General features: G+C 44.8%; 2 protein-coding genes across 6 annotated transcripts in view; both read right to left on the reverse strand.

The window, feature by feature from the left end:
* The window catches only part of plxnd1 (plexin D1), a 38,322-nt gene extending 34,049 nt beyond the window's left edge, over window positions 1–4,273 (reverse strand). Inside the window, 2 exon segments of the mRNA XM_043233273.1 lie at window positions 1,224–1,400; window positions 2,887–4,273. Coding sequence (XP_043089208.1) covers window positions 1,224–1,400; window positions 2,887–4,107 — 1,398 coding nt within the window. The 5' untranslated portion in view covers window positions 4,108–4,273.
* Window positions 4,274–5,169: 896 nt separating this feature from the next.
* The window catches only part of tmcc1a (transmembrane and coiled-coil domain family 1a), a 25,483-nt gene continuing 10,789 nt past the window's right edge, over window positions 5,170–19,863 (reverse strand). For 2 of the 5 annotated variants that reach the window (XM_043233267.1, XM_043233271.1), the window contains 4 exons: window positions 13,311–13,553; window positions 11,878–12,491; window positions 10,122–10,257; window positions 7,258–9,175 (listed from right to left, as the gene is read on the reverse strand). In XM_043233267.1, coding sequence (XP_043089202.1) covers window positions 8,861–9,175; window positions 10,122–10,257; window positions 11,878–12,491; window positions 13,311–13,553 — 1,308 coding nt within the window. In that variant the 3' untranslated portion in view covers window positions 7,258–8,860. Of the gene's footprint in view, window positions 5,940–7,257; window positions 9,176–10,121; window positions 10,258–11,877; window positions 12,492–13,310; window positions 13,554–14,603; window positions 16,178–18,748 lie in introns of those variants that run through there. The other 3 variants (XM_043233268.1, XM_043233270.1, XM_043233272.1) reach the window with 3 other exon arrangements.

The following is a 19,863-nucleotide window of genomic DNA, read 5'->3' on the forward strand; positions in this document are numbered from 1 at the left end:
TTCGTAGTATTTACGTGTTTATATGTCTAGAAAGCCAAAGTGAACAACAGCTGATTTCCTACAAGAGTTTCCTGGACCTAGAGAACCGAACAACACACCTGAAGAGAACACAGGACCTGAGAACCACAGGCGCTTCATGTAATCAGACACTGAGAAAGAGCTCGTCTCTTACAGATGACCCCCTGTGTAAAGAGGCACAACAAACACACACACACAGACAAAAGAAGACAGATAGCAGCAGGACATGTGGCCTGGACCACCAGGAATGCCTTACACAGGGTTTGTGTACAGGGCAAACACCCTTAAGAGCATACGATCAAATATTTGAAGCGGTGTGTTTCTATGTGCTGTTCACAGCTCATCTCATCAAGGCACACACTGTCATCTTTAAGAGACGTCGTGTGGTGTATATATACATTACGGTTTGGTATATATTAGGGGTGCATCGGTACACTAGCTGATTAATCATCCACCAACCAAGCGGTTATTCTGCAAGTTTTTATTCAGGTACTTGCTTTAGCTTTGAGGTGAGAGTACATTAGCACTGCCTGTTGTTTGCTTTTAGGATCTCGTGCAGCATTCGGACTTAAAGTCCCCAATGAAACCAAGATGGAAAACTCACGTTTTTAAAAGGAACATTGCACTGTTTATTTTATTTTTTAAATGAACGTGTCTTCATAATCAAAACATTAACCTCCCATCCTGCAACGACATATTTACACGACGATAATCCACAATAACTCAATGATAATTCCTCCAGCAGCCTGTCACTTCACACCAGACCGCAGCAGTTTAGCGAACCACAAGGATCCAATTCAGTCCGATCCCAAAGGACAACATCAAGCCGTTTCACTCGGATATCCATAACAACGGGGGAAGAAAAGAGTATAGCAACATGTTTCATGTCAGCCTTACCAAGCGGAGCCTTCAGAAAGAGATTTCAGAGCGTTCCGACTGTTGTTCATCTATAAGCCTATGATAGTTTCGTCCAAAAACGACATGCTTTTCTTCTCCTGTACAGCTGAGCCTGACACAAGGGTTTGATCTTACGTCTTACTTTTTTACGTGTTTGTTATTTTAAACTGAGCAACTTGCAAATCGCTTTGGCAAACACCTTAAAAGTGCTCGATAAATGAACTCCGACCTTGACGTGCTCACACGACCCTCCTGATTGAGTAGCTTCACTCGTTTCTGGTGTTTGGTATCACACATGCGCTCCTCACCTTTCGCAGTCGGCCCCTGCTGGTCCCCAGGAACACCACGGTGTGGTTGTGCACTTCATCCACAGCAACAGAGCTGAGACCCGAGGCTTCGTAGATGGGTCGGGCCTTCAGGGGCCTCCTCAGGGCCAGGGGGTGCTGGAGGTGAGCGGCCCCGCAGTTCAGCTGCTCTTCCTGAAGCTGGAACACAGAATGCACGGAAGCGAGTGATCTTTGTCCCCGTTCTCTCTGTCATACAAATAAAAAGCGCGAGTGGCTCAGGCGTAACCGGCTCTGATTACCGAGGGTCAGGGGTTATTCGGATCCACAACCCTAAAAACGAACAACAAGCGATTAGCCCGAGAATGATCAGAACCTCGAACGCGCTGATGAATCTATTGTTGTTCTTCATTAGAGGAGCGTTCACACGTGTGTTTTTCCCGAGCGCAGAGCGAGAGGTTCACGGCAGGGTGACGGGAACTCAAGCGGGGGAGAGAAAGAATTTGGCGGAGGAGTTTTCTCACGAGTTTCTCCCCCTGAGCGCCGTGACCTCCTGCGCTCCTCCACACTGCAATCTATCAGACACGCTGAGCGGAGCGGTGTTACGCGCTCATAGCCCAAACCCAGCCATGTCCTTCGACTCGAGGAGGCTGAGTGCGGCCTTATGGGAAAGACGAGGCACGTGAAAAGAGCTGCAGGAGAACAAAGACAACAGCACAAAAGCCACGCTAAATAAACACCAGACGAGCATGTGCTTTTAATAAAACTTCATGTTCACGTAATCAAAACAGCATGTTTTCAGAAAAGAGCTGCTCCGGAATCGGCTTCATGGCGGTTTGCTGCGAACGATAAAGGTTTGACGTATTACACTGAATTCTCCTCAGATGTGCGTGGACAGTACAGACAAGCTGGTCTTAACCACGGTCTGGAAACACCACAGTGGGCACAAAGAGCTTTTGGTTCTGCTCTACACATCAACAGAAAACATATTCACGTCCATGTGTAAGATACCGAACTCTGGCAGCTCTGTTTTTCTCTGCTAGTGATAATTCATAGCTCGTGATTAGTTCGTGAACCTCATCAAAACAATGAACTAAACAAAAGTAATTTCGACATTTACAAAAGTATTTTTTTTCTTCACGTACGCTTCCTTTGAGATGAAGCATAAATGCTTAAAGCTTCAGCGCTCATCGTGATATCCTCCTAAGTGTTTTTACTTGATAAATTAAAGTATTTTAAAGAAAATGCTGGCTCTGTCGTTTTGGAAGAATTATATTTAGAAGCCAAATAATGACCAGAAGCTGGTTTTAGCTGCATCTTCCAGAAGTGGTCTCAGAAAGATCCACACTTCAAGCTGGGCATAAACTCGGTCTCGTGGAAATATCAATAGAACGAAATATTTTACGTGCCATTTATACGCCAACGCTTACATGTCCGTACAATACAGACGCGCGTATAACATGCAGTTAATACGAACTTTGCTGGATAGAAACGGAAATCCGTGCCACTGAAATGCACGTTCACGAGGTCGGGTAATAACTTTATCACATATCGATTACGCGAGGTGAATTTTGAATTTTTTTGGTGTGCATTTAAATATAAACTATAACTTCAGCGTGTCTTCAGAGCAGACGCAGCGCTCGTGCGTAAATCTGTGCGTTGTCCTAACCAAGCCCCGGAAACTCACCTTTATGGCCCCCTTGTGCTCGCACTCGGCCCCGGAGCCCTGGATGACGCTGTCCAGCACCTGCACGTCGCTGTTGGGCCCGCTGGAGCAGTTGCGGCGGCCCTGGCGGATCCTCTCCTCCACCTCCAGCACGCGGAAGGCGCACACGGCCGCCCTGCCGCCCGCCTGGGCGAACACCCCGAACAGATAGGGCTCGGTGATGCCTCTGCCGGTGCTGATGTCCGCGGGGTAGATGGAGAGCAGGCGGCTGTAGATGTTCCCGCTGGAGCCGCACTGGAGGCCCATCTGGATGTAGGACTCGGTGAGCTTGCGGCTCTCCGCGGACCTGCGCGGCGCGTCCGTGTCCAGACAGATGCGCGCCAGGATGCTGTTGGGCTGGCTCTCCTTCACGCCCGCGTTTGCGTCGTTATTGATGGCGATGTACGAGTAGCTCTTTTGCACGAAGGCGCGCACGAAGCTGAGCTTGTTCTTCTGCTTGACCTCCTGCTTGATCTTGAACACGTTATCCTCGGAGGGGTTGATGTCGTAGGTGAAGAGTCGGCCGAGGTCCGCGGTGTCCAGCGAGCGGATGGCGATCTCGGGCGTGTTCTCGAAGCGCAGGTCCTCTTTGCTGTGGTTCTTGGGAAAGTACTCGCTCCCCACGCCCGTGTAGGTCGCTGCCACCAGCAGTCGCGCCGCGCCGCCGTGACTCCGGAAGACGAGCCCCACGGTGCTCGCGTTCTCGTGGTTGGCCGCGATGTTCAGCATGCTGGGGAACACGGTGGCGCCGTCCTGCGGGAACCGGACGGCCAGCCGCGACGCGTTGTCCGTGGCGCGCAGCTCGCAGAAGCCCTGGAACACCGACCCGCAGGTCAGCAGCACGCCCTGCTCGCGGTCCAGCGCCAGAAGCTTGTTGTGGTTGTCGGTGAGCGTCTTCGGGTGCTCGCATGTCGCCTGCGGCAGCTGCGGCGCGTGGCACAGCGGGTTGTCCAGCACCGGTCCCGTGCGCGTCTCCACCTCCTTGGCGAGCGTGGCGTTCAGCTGGTACAGGCTGTTGACCGCGGCGAGGTACACGCGACGCGACACCGCGTCCACCACGAAGTTATTGGTGCGGCCGGGAGACGCGAACGCCTGTTGGATCTGGAGCGCGCCCGCCGTGCGCGCTTGGAGAGCCGTAAGAAACACGGCGAGAGCCGCCGTTAGGAGCCCCAGAGAGCGTCTGCGCGTTAGAGAAGGAGGCATTTTTCCTTCTGGCTGGCTTCCGCGGGTTCTGGACGGAGAGGCGCATCGAGCCAGCGGAAAAGAGCGCAGCTCTCCGGGAGGAAAGACCGTTTCCTGATGAATGACGTGACGACGAGCCTCCGCTTCCTTATAGAGACCCGCGCGCTAATCGGCAGAGAAATAGATACGTTGTGAATATTAGCTGCTGTGTTCCCCGAACTCGAGTCCGCTTGAAAGTGAGTTCTGATGGGGCGGTGACTCTCTGGATGAGGGGACGTTCGGGCTCCACCACGAAATCCTAAAAAGCGAGGAAACCGCAGGGCGCGTGTTAAAACTGATGTATGATGAGATGCTTTGAAGAATAGGTTACTTTTACTGTTTGGTTCCAACACCAATAATCTGTTTATGAGCGCCAGCAAAATAATAATAATAATTTGCATTATAGCCTATTTGTTTATAGTGCGGTATTTTCTGTTTGAGCTTCACGTGGTTTCTCTGTGCTCCTCAATAACGGATAATAATCAAACACCCAGCGATTTCAGTTGTTATGTTCAATTTAGAGCAAAAGCACAGCAGTCATGAAGACAACAAAAGACTGCAGGTCACCTGTAAGACAGATATCATAGCTGCTTCTGATCTCTCGCGCGGGTTTGGATGAACTTAAGGTCCGAAATATCCTCACAAATCAAAAATGTCCTCTAGTGAAACCTGTTGAACCCAGACCAGTCAGCTGGAACTCACCAAATGGCCCATGAGCTGACCAGATCGTGTTTTTCTATTTGAATCTGATGCTTTACGCCGGTTTGGGTGATGTTTCATGTAGGACATATACAATATCATTATCCTGATATTACACGTTAATGATCTTACTGACCAGGTTTATGTCAAGCTCAACCTCTGGGGTCATTTGATTGCAAAAGCTTGGCACAAAACACGTCTTACCATGGTCAGAGGAGATCTCTGAGAGTCTCTGTAAGTGAGCTATTGAACTTTCACCTGGTCCTCATGTTCCTTTATCTTTCCAATTAGTCACACAGATCCAGCCCGAGCCTGTGATCCTCAGCATACGGCAGAGAGAGACAAGCTCAAGTGCTGCCATATGTGCGTGACACCATTCACAGGCTCCAGTGTGTGTGTGTGTGTGTGTGTGTGTGTGTGCTCTCATACATATTTCACAGGCCACAAAACTCAGAATAATTGAGTGTGAAAAACTATATCCATAACATGACTCTCCACCCTGTGAGTGCTCTCTGTGGCAGGGCAGGATGGAGCTCTTGTTTCTAATCATTTATAATTATCGTATAAGCTTCATTTTCAGTTTTTACAAAGCTTTTTGAAAAGTTGAGAAAAGATCATTAAACAGAGCGACCATCCCAATACATCAGAAAGCAATTTTTTTTTTACAGTTTTTTTTACAGATTTTTTAGAAAGACTGGGATCTCTTCGTGATTGTTGCACTCGCAAAATATAATTTTGCACGTTTATAAGCAAGGGTGAAAAAACATAACCAGTACGAATCCTATTTTAGAAAACACGACCTATTTTCTATGACTAAAAATAGCCGTTTGTAAAGGTTTACGGCGAACGTAACGCCTGAAACTTGCTAAAGTTTGTTCGCGTAGAGTACATTCGCACGACTCTGTCCGGGAAATGACTCTGAATCAAACCCTACAGGGTTCAAAGAGTCTGAAGCGTTTCAGACGGAGAACCCCGTCAGGAGAAATAAAGCTGTGCTGTGAAGGAAGAGGAAAACAATGCGAGAGTGAGATACAAAGCCCCCCGATCCTCCTCTTCCTTCCGGCGGAGCAGCTGCTTCCGGTCCGATACCGCGCCGCGGCTAGTCCGTCTCAGCTCTGAAATATAACACAAAAACAATACAAATAAATCATATTTGTCATATGGGCTACGTTTGTAGTGTTAAACGATGAACGTGGTTTATTTGTGTCTAACATTCTCTCAGCTTTCACTTGAATGATTAGAAGAAAAACACGCACAAAGCAGAAGAAGCACTTTTTAACACTTTTTTTAAGCAAAGTTCCTTTATGTGTTTATCAGACACTCAAAGATTTCTCCAAGATTTGCCACAGGAGTCTCTGATGTAATATCACCACCTAGTGGACAAATAAGTGAAATCAGATCAGCAGTTTAAATAAGACAGAGCCCTTGAGAACATGGGGGACATTTCAGGAGGAAGTGAACATGCTATCATGTTTTTTCAATAACAAATGAAACGTTCATTTTGGAAGTCACATGCACAGCTAGTATCGTCTTGTTTCTGCAGATACCTATAGGCCGTCTCGGCCATCTGAGAGTGGAGCACACAGCTGGACTCAGCAGGGATGGATGGAGAACGTGCCAGATGCTGCTGAAGTTATGAAGAACTGGAAACCTCCACAACGCACCGAGGCACGGACAGACAGTAAATCAGATGAGCCGCAGATAGTGCTGGAGAGGCCTGCAGCTGATGGACAGAGAAGACAGGGGTCTGGGGTGATCACCAGCAGGACGCTTGCTTGTGGAGAAGTGATCTGTTTGTCTTTACCGACAAGAATAGACTGGGCTGTGCGTGTCATGAGGAGCGCTGCCACTGCCATCCAAACAAAACTACTTTCAGCAGACAAACACTGTCTGGACTGCACTTTGTGGAGGATGAGCCGGTCATACTTTCATGGCCACACGGGACACTGAGACATGTGAAGAGATCTATGGAGATAACAGTCCCTTAACCGACTCCTCCTAGATTCACTTTTATCTATATCGTTTTAAAAATGTGACAACAGATAATTAAATAAAATGATTACATTTAAAAAAGAAATTATAATTTGTCCCTCTTGACTTTAACAAGACAAAACAATCAAACCTATTACATTTCATACAGTTACAGTTATTCTATTGTATTCTAGTCGCATTTTGTTGAGAGTCGACGAAGCTGTGAAAAGCTGCTATAGATGGAGAGAAAACCTTAACATTACATTTGTTGAAATAACTAATGCATTAAAGCTGATTTAGACTTTGAATCACGTTTTTTCAATAACAAATGAAACGTTCATTCAGATGGCACTTTCTTCGATTATATAAGCAACTTAGAGTTTTTGAGGTTTTACTTTTATTCTATGCATTTATAAAACAGAGGTTTCAGTGTATTAGAATGAAGCTCATTCACGCTAAAGCTCTAGTCAGAAATGATCTTTATTACAAAAGTTATCAAGAGATTTGAAGGCACTAGAATGGTTTAAAATCTCTCTCTCTCTCTCTCTCACACACACACACACACACAGGCAGTGTAACAAGGCTTCAGCAGAGGTCTTTCCCCTGAGGATCATTAAATGACTGAGAACTATTTAAACATTACTGTACAGTTAGACGAGTGATAATTCTTCAGAATCGAGAGGTGAGTAGATCTGGTCAACTTCAGTCATGATCAAACACACACACACACACAGCAGGCTAAATTTAAAACAACAGTCCTGATCCACCACAGTAGATAAACTAACCATAGTATCATCAAATCATCAGAAATACTGCATTTTGATATCCTAAACATTATGAATAAGCAGTAGCAGTGTGTTTCTCTGCTGTCTGTCACAGGTCCTGTAAGGCGGTGCAATATTCAATAAATTAATACTTCATTTAAAATACAGTGTTTCACACATCAGATAATGCTAGTAAACAAAATCCTTCGACTTCCTGAAAGTAAGAGTAACGAAAGCAGAGTAAGGATGATCTCTGCTGTGTCCATCGCGGGAGACTTGAGTCCTCCTTCAGAAGGACCACTTCATCCATACATTATCTATTACACAGCTCTTTTCCATGTGCTAACGTTTCACAGTTTTTGTTCATTCAAATGTTCATCATCATTCTGAGTCACCATCGTTGCGCGCAAAGAGCTGGAGAGTCTCCCTTTGTGTTGATCAGAAGAAACACCAGCACACGAGTGTTTTCTCACAACACCGAGGACATGATGACAGAATGTTCATTTTGCGTGAGCTAACGCAGAATGCTACATTCATCTAAAATCACGTTAGAAATGCAGTCAAATAAGTATAGAACACATTAACATTTTAGGTGCAGTTCTAATAACATTCTCTCCAGAGGTCAGCCCAAATAATCGAAAAGTTGAGAAATAAATTCAGTGTAATCGAATTACTAAAGAAAAAAGCACTGAACTCCTGAAAAGTATTTCATACTTTGTACAAAAGGCTTTGTTGGTGATGAGCTCTTCAAGACTTGCTCAGGTGTGATTTTAGCCCTTTCTTTGAATCTAGAAGGTTCTGTAAGTCTCTGGAGTATGAACTCTGACCTTTAGATTTTCTATTGGATTCGGATGATTGGCTGGTCGTTTCTCTGAAACCTCTCCAGAGTTTCCTCGGCTGTGTTTCATCTTCTTCATCCTGGTACTGTAGGTGCTGGGGCTGAAGAGGTTAATATTAATTTCTGCTGGTGTCTTGGCTTTACATGTCTCTTTGCTTCTCAATGTGTTCAATACTTTTTCTCTGTGTTATTCCATTTTGTTACACACAACCTAATTTCTGAACTTACTTGTTTTTTTTGTACGTATGGATTATTTGGGTTGCTACCAACAACTGGTGAAAATTTCAATTCAATAGCACCTTTAGAAGTATATTAACCAAGTGAAATGGCGATGTGTTCAAAGCTTATTTTACCCGCTGTACAAATGCTATTAATATTAACCTCACTCAAGAGCAATGCGCCCAAGGCATTGGAAACACTGTGCAACACGTGTGTCTGAAAGCAGCGGTTCTCCCGGGCGTTCTCATCGGGGTGCGTGCAGGAGGCGGGAGGTGTGTCCTGAGAAAGCGTCCCAGTTCCTCCAGAGCACGGCCAGCAGGAGGAAGACCAGCAGCGAGGAGACGGAGCGGCTGCGTGTCTTCATCAGAGGCACCACGCAGTTGGCCACGGTGGAGACGAAGACCAGCAGCACGGCCATGAGGGCCAGCAGCACGTTGATGAGCTTTCCGATGAGGGTACGAGCCGTGGCGTTCTCCAGACCCTCCAGCTGAACCACCTGCTGCTGCTGCTGCTGCAGCTCCATCTTAGAGACCCGCGTCTGGCACGCCTCCAGAGCCTCCTGACACACACACACACACACACACACACAGCAGGTCAGCCTCACACTGACCGCTCCGCTAAAGTAGCCAACTCTGTCATTGAGTGTAATGATAATAACATCTAAAACTGAATGAGCTTTGGATTAAAAGCTGACAAAAGTAATAATGGGAAAAAATGTGCTCAACCTCAGGCCATCCCAGATCAGGATGAATCTGTTTCTTCGACAGGTTTGTAGAAATGTGTCTCAGTAATGGATGTGAACGGGTGCCGTCAGAGCAGCTGATAAAGACATCTTAATAATCCACAGCGCTCCAGTCCATCAGTGAACATCTGGAGAAGACTAAAGTTCAAACTAATCCAAACATTCAGAACGCTGCGGCCTCCAGAGCTCGAATCCTCTGAAGAATGTGTTTATGAAATGTCCTCAATCGAGTTGCTATGCCAACAAATTGCGCTCTCACGCTACATAAATGAAGGAAAATTATTTATAAATTTGAAAAGCCATTTGGTCTTATTTTGAGTTTGAAGAGCTGCAGCATATGTACAACAGACTTCTGTTAGAAAAAAAAGGGAGGAGGATATTAAGAGCAAAGTATTTAAGGTAGCGTTAATGATGTAGTTGTAAACGCCACATCTGTGCTTGTGTTTATATCCGTTTAGAAACATATTTGTTAAGAGCTGTTTTAGACTGATTCAGACTGGAACCCTTTTTACAGCCAAGGAAGTGTTATCATGCCCTTAAAGATGGAAATGATATCACCTTAACAATTAAATCATCTCAAAGCTGGATTCATCCATTCGCTGCAGAGTATTCATTACTGAGACGCCGCTGCAAACCCGATGAAGAAACATTTATGGCACATGCTCACACCCACTAGCTAGTGTAAGTCAAGCAGTGTCCAGCTAGTATACACTTGACCTCTGGGGCCATCACTGTGGGTCACGTACTAAACACACACACACACCTGCAGGTCTCGGGCCCTCTCGTTGGACTGGTACGCGATCTTCTCCTCCATGCTGGCCAGCTCTTGTTTCAGGTTCAGGATCTCGTTCTGATGGAGCTCCGTCAGATCGTTCACTTGTTCCTCTAAGCGCTCACACCTACAGAAACACAGCACAAGAAACACAGTCACTTCCTGTGCTCTGCGTCAAAGACAAACACAAGCGTGAATCTGCAGGAGGATGTGAGTTTATGTGAGGGAACCAGACCACTTACTCATGTACACATAATCATCTCAAAGCATGATGGAGCTGGTCTGAAGGGTCCAGAGATAAAACCACAAACTGTTGACAGATGGAGCTGTTTTAAACAGCTTTAACACTTACTTTGAATGCATTTAATGGAGTTCTGTTATTCAGTTTTTCCTCTCTTCACACCCTTCTAAAGACACAACGCTTGAGAACATTCTCATTCATAGTGATTACAGCCGTACGGTTCTGAAATCCCATAAATATTCTGATTCAAGGACGTCCAGATTTGACATGTAATCTTAAAACTCATTTTTATATCTATTTCTTTATCTACCGCAAAGCATCAATGATCCATCAGTTGGACAAATGCTGGTTTTTCAGCTATTTTTGTGCTTCCATTAGTACAAGCCAACAGAAAAATGCTTGGACATTTAGGGCAGAAATATGTTTGTCCATGCATTTCTCTCCCTCTGTGAACTCTCTCCGTCTCAAAACATTTACCATTTAAGAGGAAAAAGCCTAATCTGAGTCTATTTCAGGACCGCAAATCTGGAGGGTCACGACCCAAAAATCTGTTTCTGATGTAGTCATGAAGAGCAAGGGAAACGCTCCGACAAAATATTAGATGAATAACTAACATGGACAGTGCATGATTTACTCAGGTCAAACCTATTTGTGAAGCACTTTTCACAAAACGCATGGTTTCAGACCAGCATTACATGAAATAATGAGATTAATGTATCTTGATATATATTCATTGCTTTTAGTTGCATTTAGCAGATTAGAGCTGTATAATCATTTTCGCTATATAGTATATATTACTTTTTACCTAATTCCTTATCTGGTGAAACCTATAAGGATGTATATGTTGTACTGGCGAGACCAATCGCTATTTCTTGATGTGTATCACTGACATGGTGGAATGATTTATATTCATGGCAGGGTTAAAAACTTCAATCACCACACAAGACTTTATTCAAGAATTTTCAAGAAGATCATTCTCAGATCATTCTCCAAATACCTAAAGCTGTAAATTCAAGTCTTATTACAAATATGCTAGAACCGTCACTTAAGACTGCGTTGTGAATCATCTTCTCTCAGTTCTTCAGCACATCCAAAGCTCAGAACAGCTTGATGATGTAACAGAAACATGTTAGATACAGCTGACGCACTCGCACCCTAAAAAGAGCAACCCAGAAAAACAAACTAGCTATTTTGTTAACTGATCAGGAAAGTACTCTATCATACAGAAAAGTATTAAAAACTAGATCTGATTAAAAACGTTTTACATCTCTCATTATAAAACCAAAACATGAATTAGTACAGACCAATCTAGAATATCTCCTTTCAAAACCTCACAACTATGTTCACCACCAGTGGGCCCCAAAACCAATGCTTTAGAACATCATCACAATATAAAACATTCAGTCTGCATGCATTTGTCAGTTTGATGTTAAGGACATCCGGGTGTATTTTTGCAGAATGTCCAGCATGACTGCTGTTCTGATGCAAACCCGGACTGCTCTGTACCTGAACCTCTCCTCCTGCAGCGCCTGCATCACCAGCCTGCACTCCTTCACGTATCCGCTCCTCACACTCTCCAGCGTCTCCTCCAGGCGCGCCTGTGCGTCTCGCAGCTCCTGCAGCTCCTGCATCAGCATATCCAGGCTGCCGCTGCGTCCCCGCTCCAGGGTGTTCCCTCTGGAGCTGGGCGGGCCCCCGGGTGCCCCCGTCACGCTGTTGGATCCCGAGGTGGCACTGGAGCAGTCCTCGTCGCTGCCGAACTTGGGGCTGGACTGCAGGTGAGCGGCGGCTCCGTCCTCGGGCTCCTCGGGGCCGTCTCTCAGCACGCTGATGTTGTCTGCGCTGCCGAAGCGGTGGCGGATGAGCGAGGCGATCTCCCGTGGTTTGGAGGCCACGGCCCCAGCGGCCGAGTGCAGGCTGTCCACCACCCCCTCGCTGAGGCCTGTGATGACCCGGGCCCCCACGTCCCTCAGGCCCTGCTGCATGTCGCGCAGCACGTCTTTGGGCTGCCGCTGCACGCCGCTGTGCTCCGCCTCGCGCAGGCGCCGGTGGTAGTGCTCCAGCTTACGCTGCAGCTGGGCGATGCTGGCAGCAGACTTCTGGTTCTTCTTCTCAAACACCTGAGGAAGGAGGCAATGTGGAGGGGATGTGAGCGAGGAAGGAGATTAAGACCCTGTTCACACTACAGTGTTTGCGTTTCAAAACGGGGAATCTACCTACGCGTATATATGAGAACAACAAGGAGCACGATGTTATTATTTACACTGGGCATTAAGATCACGCAGATCTGATCCTCAACATATCAGGACATCGGCGCATTTACACTTGTCAACATCCAAGGGGCTAAAAATGCTTTACAAAAACAAATGGCATTGCATTGTGTATATCTGTTACCGGGGAAACCTAATCTACCACTTCAACAGCGCCTAAAAATAAGACTGTTCTGTGAGTTACAAATAGCATGAGAAAGGTTTATCTTCAGTGTTAGTTTTGGTTTTTTTCCCACACCATAGGACATACTGATACGAGATTTTTTTTCGCGATTTTTTTGTCTGACAACAACTCCAAGATGCTTCAAGAAAGCTCCCTGCAAAACTCCTAAGAAACTTTTAACAGTGCTGGAGCTTAGCAGGGATCTTTCCTGAAGTGTCAGTGTTCTTCTGGATTTAGTCTGTCTGTTTCTTCATGTCCTTCAGACAGACTGATGATGATCAGATCTCCGTGTGGAGCACAAACATCTCTCTGGATTACTACAATTAATGTAATCTGATATTTTCTACTGACTAGAAATAACTGACTTTAAACCTTCTATTGATCACCAGCTGGGCTTCTAATCGTTTTGTCCACCGCTGTACATGTATTAATAAGCTTGTCATGCTCCAAGCGCTCTGCGGTTCTCCCCGGTGCACACAGTGATGGCGAGGCAGCAGGTGTGGTACCTGTTTGATGCGGGAGCTCTGCTGTTTGTCGCTGGCATTGCTGGCTAGCTTGAGGTATTCGGCCACGTTCTCGTCGCGGGCCGCCTGCTCGATGCGCAGCTGCTCCGTGAGCTTCAGGATCTTCTGCTGCAGCTGAGCGATGGCCTGCCGCGTGCGCTGGGGGTCGAGACCGGCGTCCTCCGAGCCCAGCAGTGACCCATCAGCCCCGCACGCCGCCGCCAGGCCGCCCTCCAGCCTCTCGATCTGGGGAAAAGTCATGTCACTTCTTGGAAAACGGGTCTTTCTAAGTCTTTTTGCTGAAACAATGAAGCAATCGCCTGCTTCTGCAATCGGCACGCATGCAGCAAGAGGCTATTAAAGGTCAACGTCTCAATCACACACTCTCTTTCTCTCTCTGTCACACACACACACACACATTTACTTCTGTTAATTGTGGGGAGTTTTCATAAACCTCCAATGACCAACCAATATCTTTTATCCCCCAACCCAACCCTAACCCTAAACTTAACTCTTACAAAAACCTGTTTTTATTGAAGTACACTTTGAAGTAGACATCACTTTTTTGCCTCATATGGACCACCGGCCGACCCACCTGACCTTGGTCTCTCTCTCTCTCTCACACACACACACACACACACACACACACACACAAGACTGCAGAGCCTTGTTTTAGTTAACGACATACACATTCAAAAAACACTTGCTGAATTCTGGTCTTAGTGTCTCATCACAACTCCAGACAAAATCCAGACAAAGATCTCAAACTGGAATATTTGAAGACTGCCTGTACAGTATGTGTCGACCTCAAAGTTAAACAATCCGTTCAGACAGAATGAGCTGAATATTAAGGTCAGTCTGATCATATAGTCTAGATCTGTCAGACAGCAGTGTTTAATCTGACCCACATATGAGCAATAATAACCATTAAACAACACTAAATCCAGGGATTTTAACAAGGGCTCTGTAAAAGCGTCTTAACCACATTTCTAACTTTCTGAATAAATATTAAACCGACGTGTTGATAAGTATCACACCACATATTTTATACAGATAAAAGTTATATTTTATTTTAAAGGTGCCGAGACGAATCGGAAGACTGAGCTCGAGCGCAGCGGACGTGAAAGGAACATGTTGCAGAACACAGGTGCAGTGAGGCAGAATGACACACACTCACACACACTCTCACACACACACTCACTCACTCACACACACACACTCTCACACACACACACACACACACACACACACACACACACACACACCTGTGGAGCGCTGTAGACCTCGCTCACTCACCTTCTTCCCGTTCGTCGCGCGCAGCAGCTGCTCCCAGTGCATTCTCAGACGGAGCTCTCGCCTCCGAGCGCCTCTTCACTCGGAGTCTCTCTCTCTCTCTCTCTCTCTCTCTCTCTCTCTCTCTCTCTCTCTCTCTCTCTGAACTTCCCAAACTTGTTTAGAAAAGCTCAACTCGCTCTGAAGCTCCTCCCACCGCCGCGCGGAGCTTTAAACATGACATCATCCCTAAACCGCGCGACTCTTTAGTGAATCGATCGAACTCGAATCGATTCTTCAGTTGCGAGTCACTTGTTCTGTGTGGGGGTCATTATCACCGTCAGGAAACAAGTGTACATAGATTCATTTATTCAGCGGGAACTGCCTTCATTCAACAAAGCATTCAGACCTGTTTTCAAATAAAAATATACGACTTTTAGCTTATAGTGGATTTAAATAGTTGTTCATTCTAAAAATATATTACATTGATTTATTATAGAAATTTATTTGTTATTGAAATTATGAATACAGGAAAATGATAATCATATTCTATACAAGAAGTCAATCCAGTTAAACTTTTTATATGTCCTTTAATAATTAAAAGAAGTCATTAAATTAATGTAGAACTATATGAACACCAGCCCAAATATACAAATACACTTTTTGTTTTCATTTTGAATTATTCATTTTATCATTTCGCAGACAATTTATGGCTGTGTGTGTTTGATTACTATTATTAATTATGAATTAGCGCACCACGGCATAACAAACATCCAGGCCGAGTTTTAATAAGGCTATACTAATACAATCCATTATAAAGTTGCGTTGCATAAAGGTTATGTTGACCCAGGTCCATGATTTCATGCCCTTGTTTAAGCAGACAGCAGCAGACTTCTTAGTGGAAGGAAACGCTGTTTACAGTCCAGCACAAATCCAGCTCACGGTGTTTATGAGGTCTGTGATCGTCAGATAAAGCGGGCGTCTCGTAGGGTCAGGACGGGCGGCGTCTCGACGGAGATTAGGGACAAACCCACAAACCGAGCGTGACTGACCAGTTCTGCCAGTTTGGAGCCGAGAGTCCATCACGGGCATTCAGCTATTCGACTGCTCATACGCATTGCAGTCGTACGGCGGTAAAGAGACAGCATTACGTAAGACGCGCTCATTATGAGACAATAAAGCCCAAAGCGATGAGCAAGTCTTGCGTAACCAGGAAGAAGATTTTACAACAACGCATAAGCAGTATCAATCAATCGAAGCAGACTGTATCAGAGTTTAACCTACATCAGCAACACTAAACAACACGCCTTCTGTCAGTGTTTACTACTCAAACGTATTGTTTGAGTCTAAAGTGAAGGACTGCGGATACACACTGGTTGTGAGACCCAGTCTGCACGGTTTCTGCTGGCTTTGGTGAAGTTTGTGGAGCTGCTCGGAGCCCAGCTGCTTTTGAACAGATCGTGTCGGCCCGAAGCTTCTCAAACTTTCCAAAACCACAGAGAAAGGCCCAGAAAAACAAGTTCTGCAATCAGCCTTAAAGGCGTGCTGGTCTGGATTCAGGAACTGACTGTAAGGCGTGAGGAAATTCCCTCACATGTGAAGGAAAGAGAAAGAAAGACCTCCACGGGCGCTCGTGCCAACGCTTGACACAGCTGAGGAACTGGTCTAGATTTGAGTTCACACACGCTCCTCCTGGAAGAGGACACGCTCGCTGGCACAGCTCCAGAGGAACCATCTAGATTGTGAGGCTTCTCGACCACAAACCTGGTTTGGCATCTGGACCTGGAAACAGTGAGGGCCGATTTTTGACTGATTGTCAGGTTGGCATTTGCACAAAAAAAAATAAATTTCCCAATTTAAAGATGGACGGCTTGGGTACCGCATTCCACCCCGGAAACACATTTCAGAGCAGAATAACTGGCTACAGCATTATTTTTCAGAGAAACAGCTGTGTAAACATAACAGTGATCCCTACATGTCCCTACAAACTCTTCATCCCATTACTCATGACTCATATCAGCAGCTCTCACTCAGGTCCTGTAAGGCGCACACATCAGGTCACTTCCGCTGGCCTTCTGATCAATCATTATAATCACTGAATACTGCTGTTCTGACAACACTTTATCTTAAGGCGTCCCATGTCACGTGAATGTATTATTATAATGACAAAAAAATGATGCATAATTGCATGCAAACAACCATAATCCTAAACCTAACCATATACAGCAGTACATGAGGCTAATTAATATTAATCAGCACTTAAATGTGTAATTACACTGTTACGAGGACACCATGTTCTTTTTAAAAGGTGTGGAAACTTAATTAAACATGCCATCAACTTTTTTTTAACAATTCTCTTTCTGTTTTTTCTTTCTTCAGTTGATTATGGCGGTATAAAGCCTTCATATTTACACAAAGGCCAGTTTGAGAAAGATGGAAATCCTCTTTACTGTTGCTTTAAGGGAGACTGGAGCCACTAACAATGCCTTATTCATCAGCAGCGGACAATTACATAACTGAACATGTTAACCTGAGCTCACACACACACACACACACACACACACACGCTGTATGCTTCTTCAGTACTGGTGTTGTTGTTGTGAAACTCATCAAATCCCTGGCTATCATGGGTCAAGAACAACAAGAGGGCCCTTCACGAGTAATTATGTCAAAACAGTATTTGTGAAAGTCTCTCATAGGCTCTAGCTCAGACTCTTCTTACCAAGAAATGCTTCTTCTCTCATCCAGAGCCCAAGGCATAAGCGGACTAAAGGGCTGCTTAGGGCCCCGCGGCCCCCAGGAGTGGCCTACATAAAACTACCTTTTATTTTATTAATTTAATTCGTGAAATATTATGTTGGTGGTCAATGGCAGTTATAGGAAAGCGCAATGCTAAATAATCATTTTCAGCTCCAGCCAAGGCGCAGCGCGTTAAAGAGTCAAATCCATCGTGTTTTTGGGGGTGAAGGACCCACTCTACTCGCTTTCTCGATTGATAGGCTATTGCTTAACTATAGATAATTATAGAAAAACTAAAACTCGCTCGTACAAACCCGAGACGGACAACAACTTACTTTAAGATTTCAAGGTTAGATGTTCCTTTGAAGCAGAGAGACATTTTGATGCATTTATACAGAATTACCGCCTACTGTGTCCATCTTTTTACAAATTTAAGAGTAAAATGGTTTTTCTCTTGAGTTTTAGTGAGTCTGCTGTTACATGTCCAATGTCCAATCGTTTTACAATAAATAAATCCCATTAAAAACGGAAGTAATCACTTTGGTAACCTAATATAGTTTTCGGGTGTAACTGTAATTTGACTAGCACCCATCTACAATGTAACTATAACGAAATACATGTATTTTATATACGTTGCATGTATTTCATTACTCCGCAGCCCTGCTTTCTTTTAGGAAACACACCCCTGATCAGATCAGACCTCCGTTTATTAGCTTAGCCTGCGTAGAGTATCTCTTTATTTTAGCAAAGTTCATGTTTACATATCGTTATAATATAACTGACCTTATACTTGATTAAAGTCTTTGTCTTCTGTGTAAAAGCAACTTTCCTGGATATATCATTTAGTAATAAGCTCAAGTTTCAGAAACTGACAACAGCTTAACATTATTTACCTTAGCCTAGCTTTTGGATGCTATTGTATTCCAGTATCATTACGCCTCAGTTAGCTATAGATCAAAAGCTGTTGTTTTTACAGCTGCTCTCTGCTGTTTAATGATATGACATATGTGATGAAATTACAACGCTCTCATCATTTCAAGCCTGTGAATGACTGGGAAGATGAATCACTGTAAACCTTGATTCTTGACACTATGATCCACTACGAGTCATAAAGAATTGGGGGGATTTTTCTGGAGAACAGGGCAATCAAAAAGCTGGTGAACTATCACTAAACAATAAAAACACAGCTGTGTTCAGAAAACAACACACTGTTAAATATAAAAACTTTTTATAAATTCAGTTATTATTTTTTCTTGTGGGCTATATGTAAACCTATTTTATGTGAAATGTTTATAATATGTACATATATCAAAAAGTGCATAGAGTACAAATTCAAAGTGTGACGCACAAATTTAGCAGACCATAGGAGTTTTCTGACAGCACACACACACACACACACACACACACACACACACATACACTGAACTCACGGTGTTCGTCGGCGAGGTGGATGGAGAGGAGTCTGGTGTTATCAGGTTCAGAATGATGTCCATTGGAGAAATCATTGAGCCGGCAGACATTCACTCGGGTGAGTTGAGTTTTGATCTGAGGGTCTGTGTCGTTCTTTTACAACATGATGACCAACCGAGAAAATAAAGTGTCCCCGCTCTTAAAGCCCGAGCGGGTCTGGGCTCAAAACTCAGCGTGGAGCTGCGGTGGAGACATCAGAGCTGAGAAAGCTACGACAAACCCAAAAGCTCAGCGTGAGAGAGCCAGAGCCCATGAGAAGGGTTTTGTCTCGGCGGGACTCTTTTGGCCAGAAAAACACTGTTGGACAACTAATGAGGAAATTCATTCACGGGGGTTTAAAGAGCTTCGAGAGCTTAGCCAATGAGTTATGGTGACCTACCAACCTCGACCAATCACAGACAGAGACCTCAAGCCAATCATAACCATCCACTGTCTCTAGACTAATGACGGGGGTTGCCTTCAGTTACAAGTACAGTGTGTGTGTGTGTGCGTACGTGTGTGTGTGTGTGCGTGCGTGTGTGTGTGTGTGTGGTGAAACGGGGTGCATGAGGGGGCAGATGAGGAGCAGCCAGAAGGGCTCTGAATGGAAGCGAGAGAGCGTGATGAAGCTGTGTTTAGGTGAGAGCTGGCTTATATAACAGCAGGCCTCGTTCAGTGACTGCTGTCTCTAATGAATGAAGCTTCAAACCTCCATATCTGACACCCTGCAGCAAGTCCTATACTTTTCAGCAAGGCGCATGATTTGAGGGATCCTTCATGTATTGATTTTAATAATCACTAAGCGTACCGTTTAGAGAAGACTAGTTTGTAAAAGCGATCATTTACGGATTATTGCAAGTTACCTTATTTATAATGCAGTAAGTATAGTGTTTCAATGACTTCATTGTACTATTTCAATTACTTTATGATTACATTTATTCCTTTTCTAAAATAATTGGGTTTTTTTCTCTGAACTGTTAATCATTTTGAAACATGTAAAGCAGGGTTAACTACAGTAGTGATCAACACTGAATCCTTGACTCAGTCTAATTCCACTGTAACAGGGACCCCTTCAAATAAAGATACTAAATAATCT

The sequence above is a fragment of the Puntigrus tetrazona genome, unplaced genomic scaffold (genome assembly GCF_018831695.1).
Source record: "Puntigrus tetrazona isolate hp1 unplaced genomic scaffold, ASM1883169v1 S000000776, whole genome shotgun sequence".
Taxonomy (NCBI): Eukaryota; Metazoa; Chordata; class Actinopteri; order Cypriniformes; family Cyprinidae; genus Puntigrus; species Puntigrus tetrazona.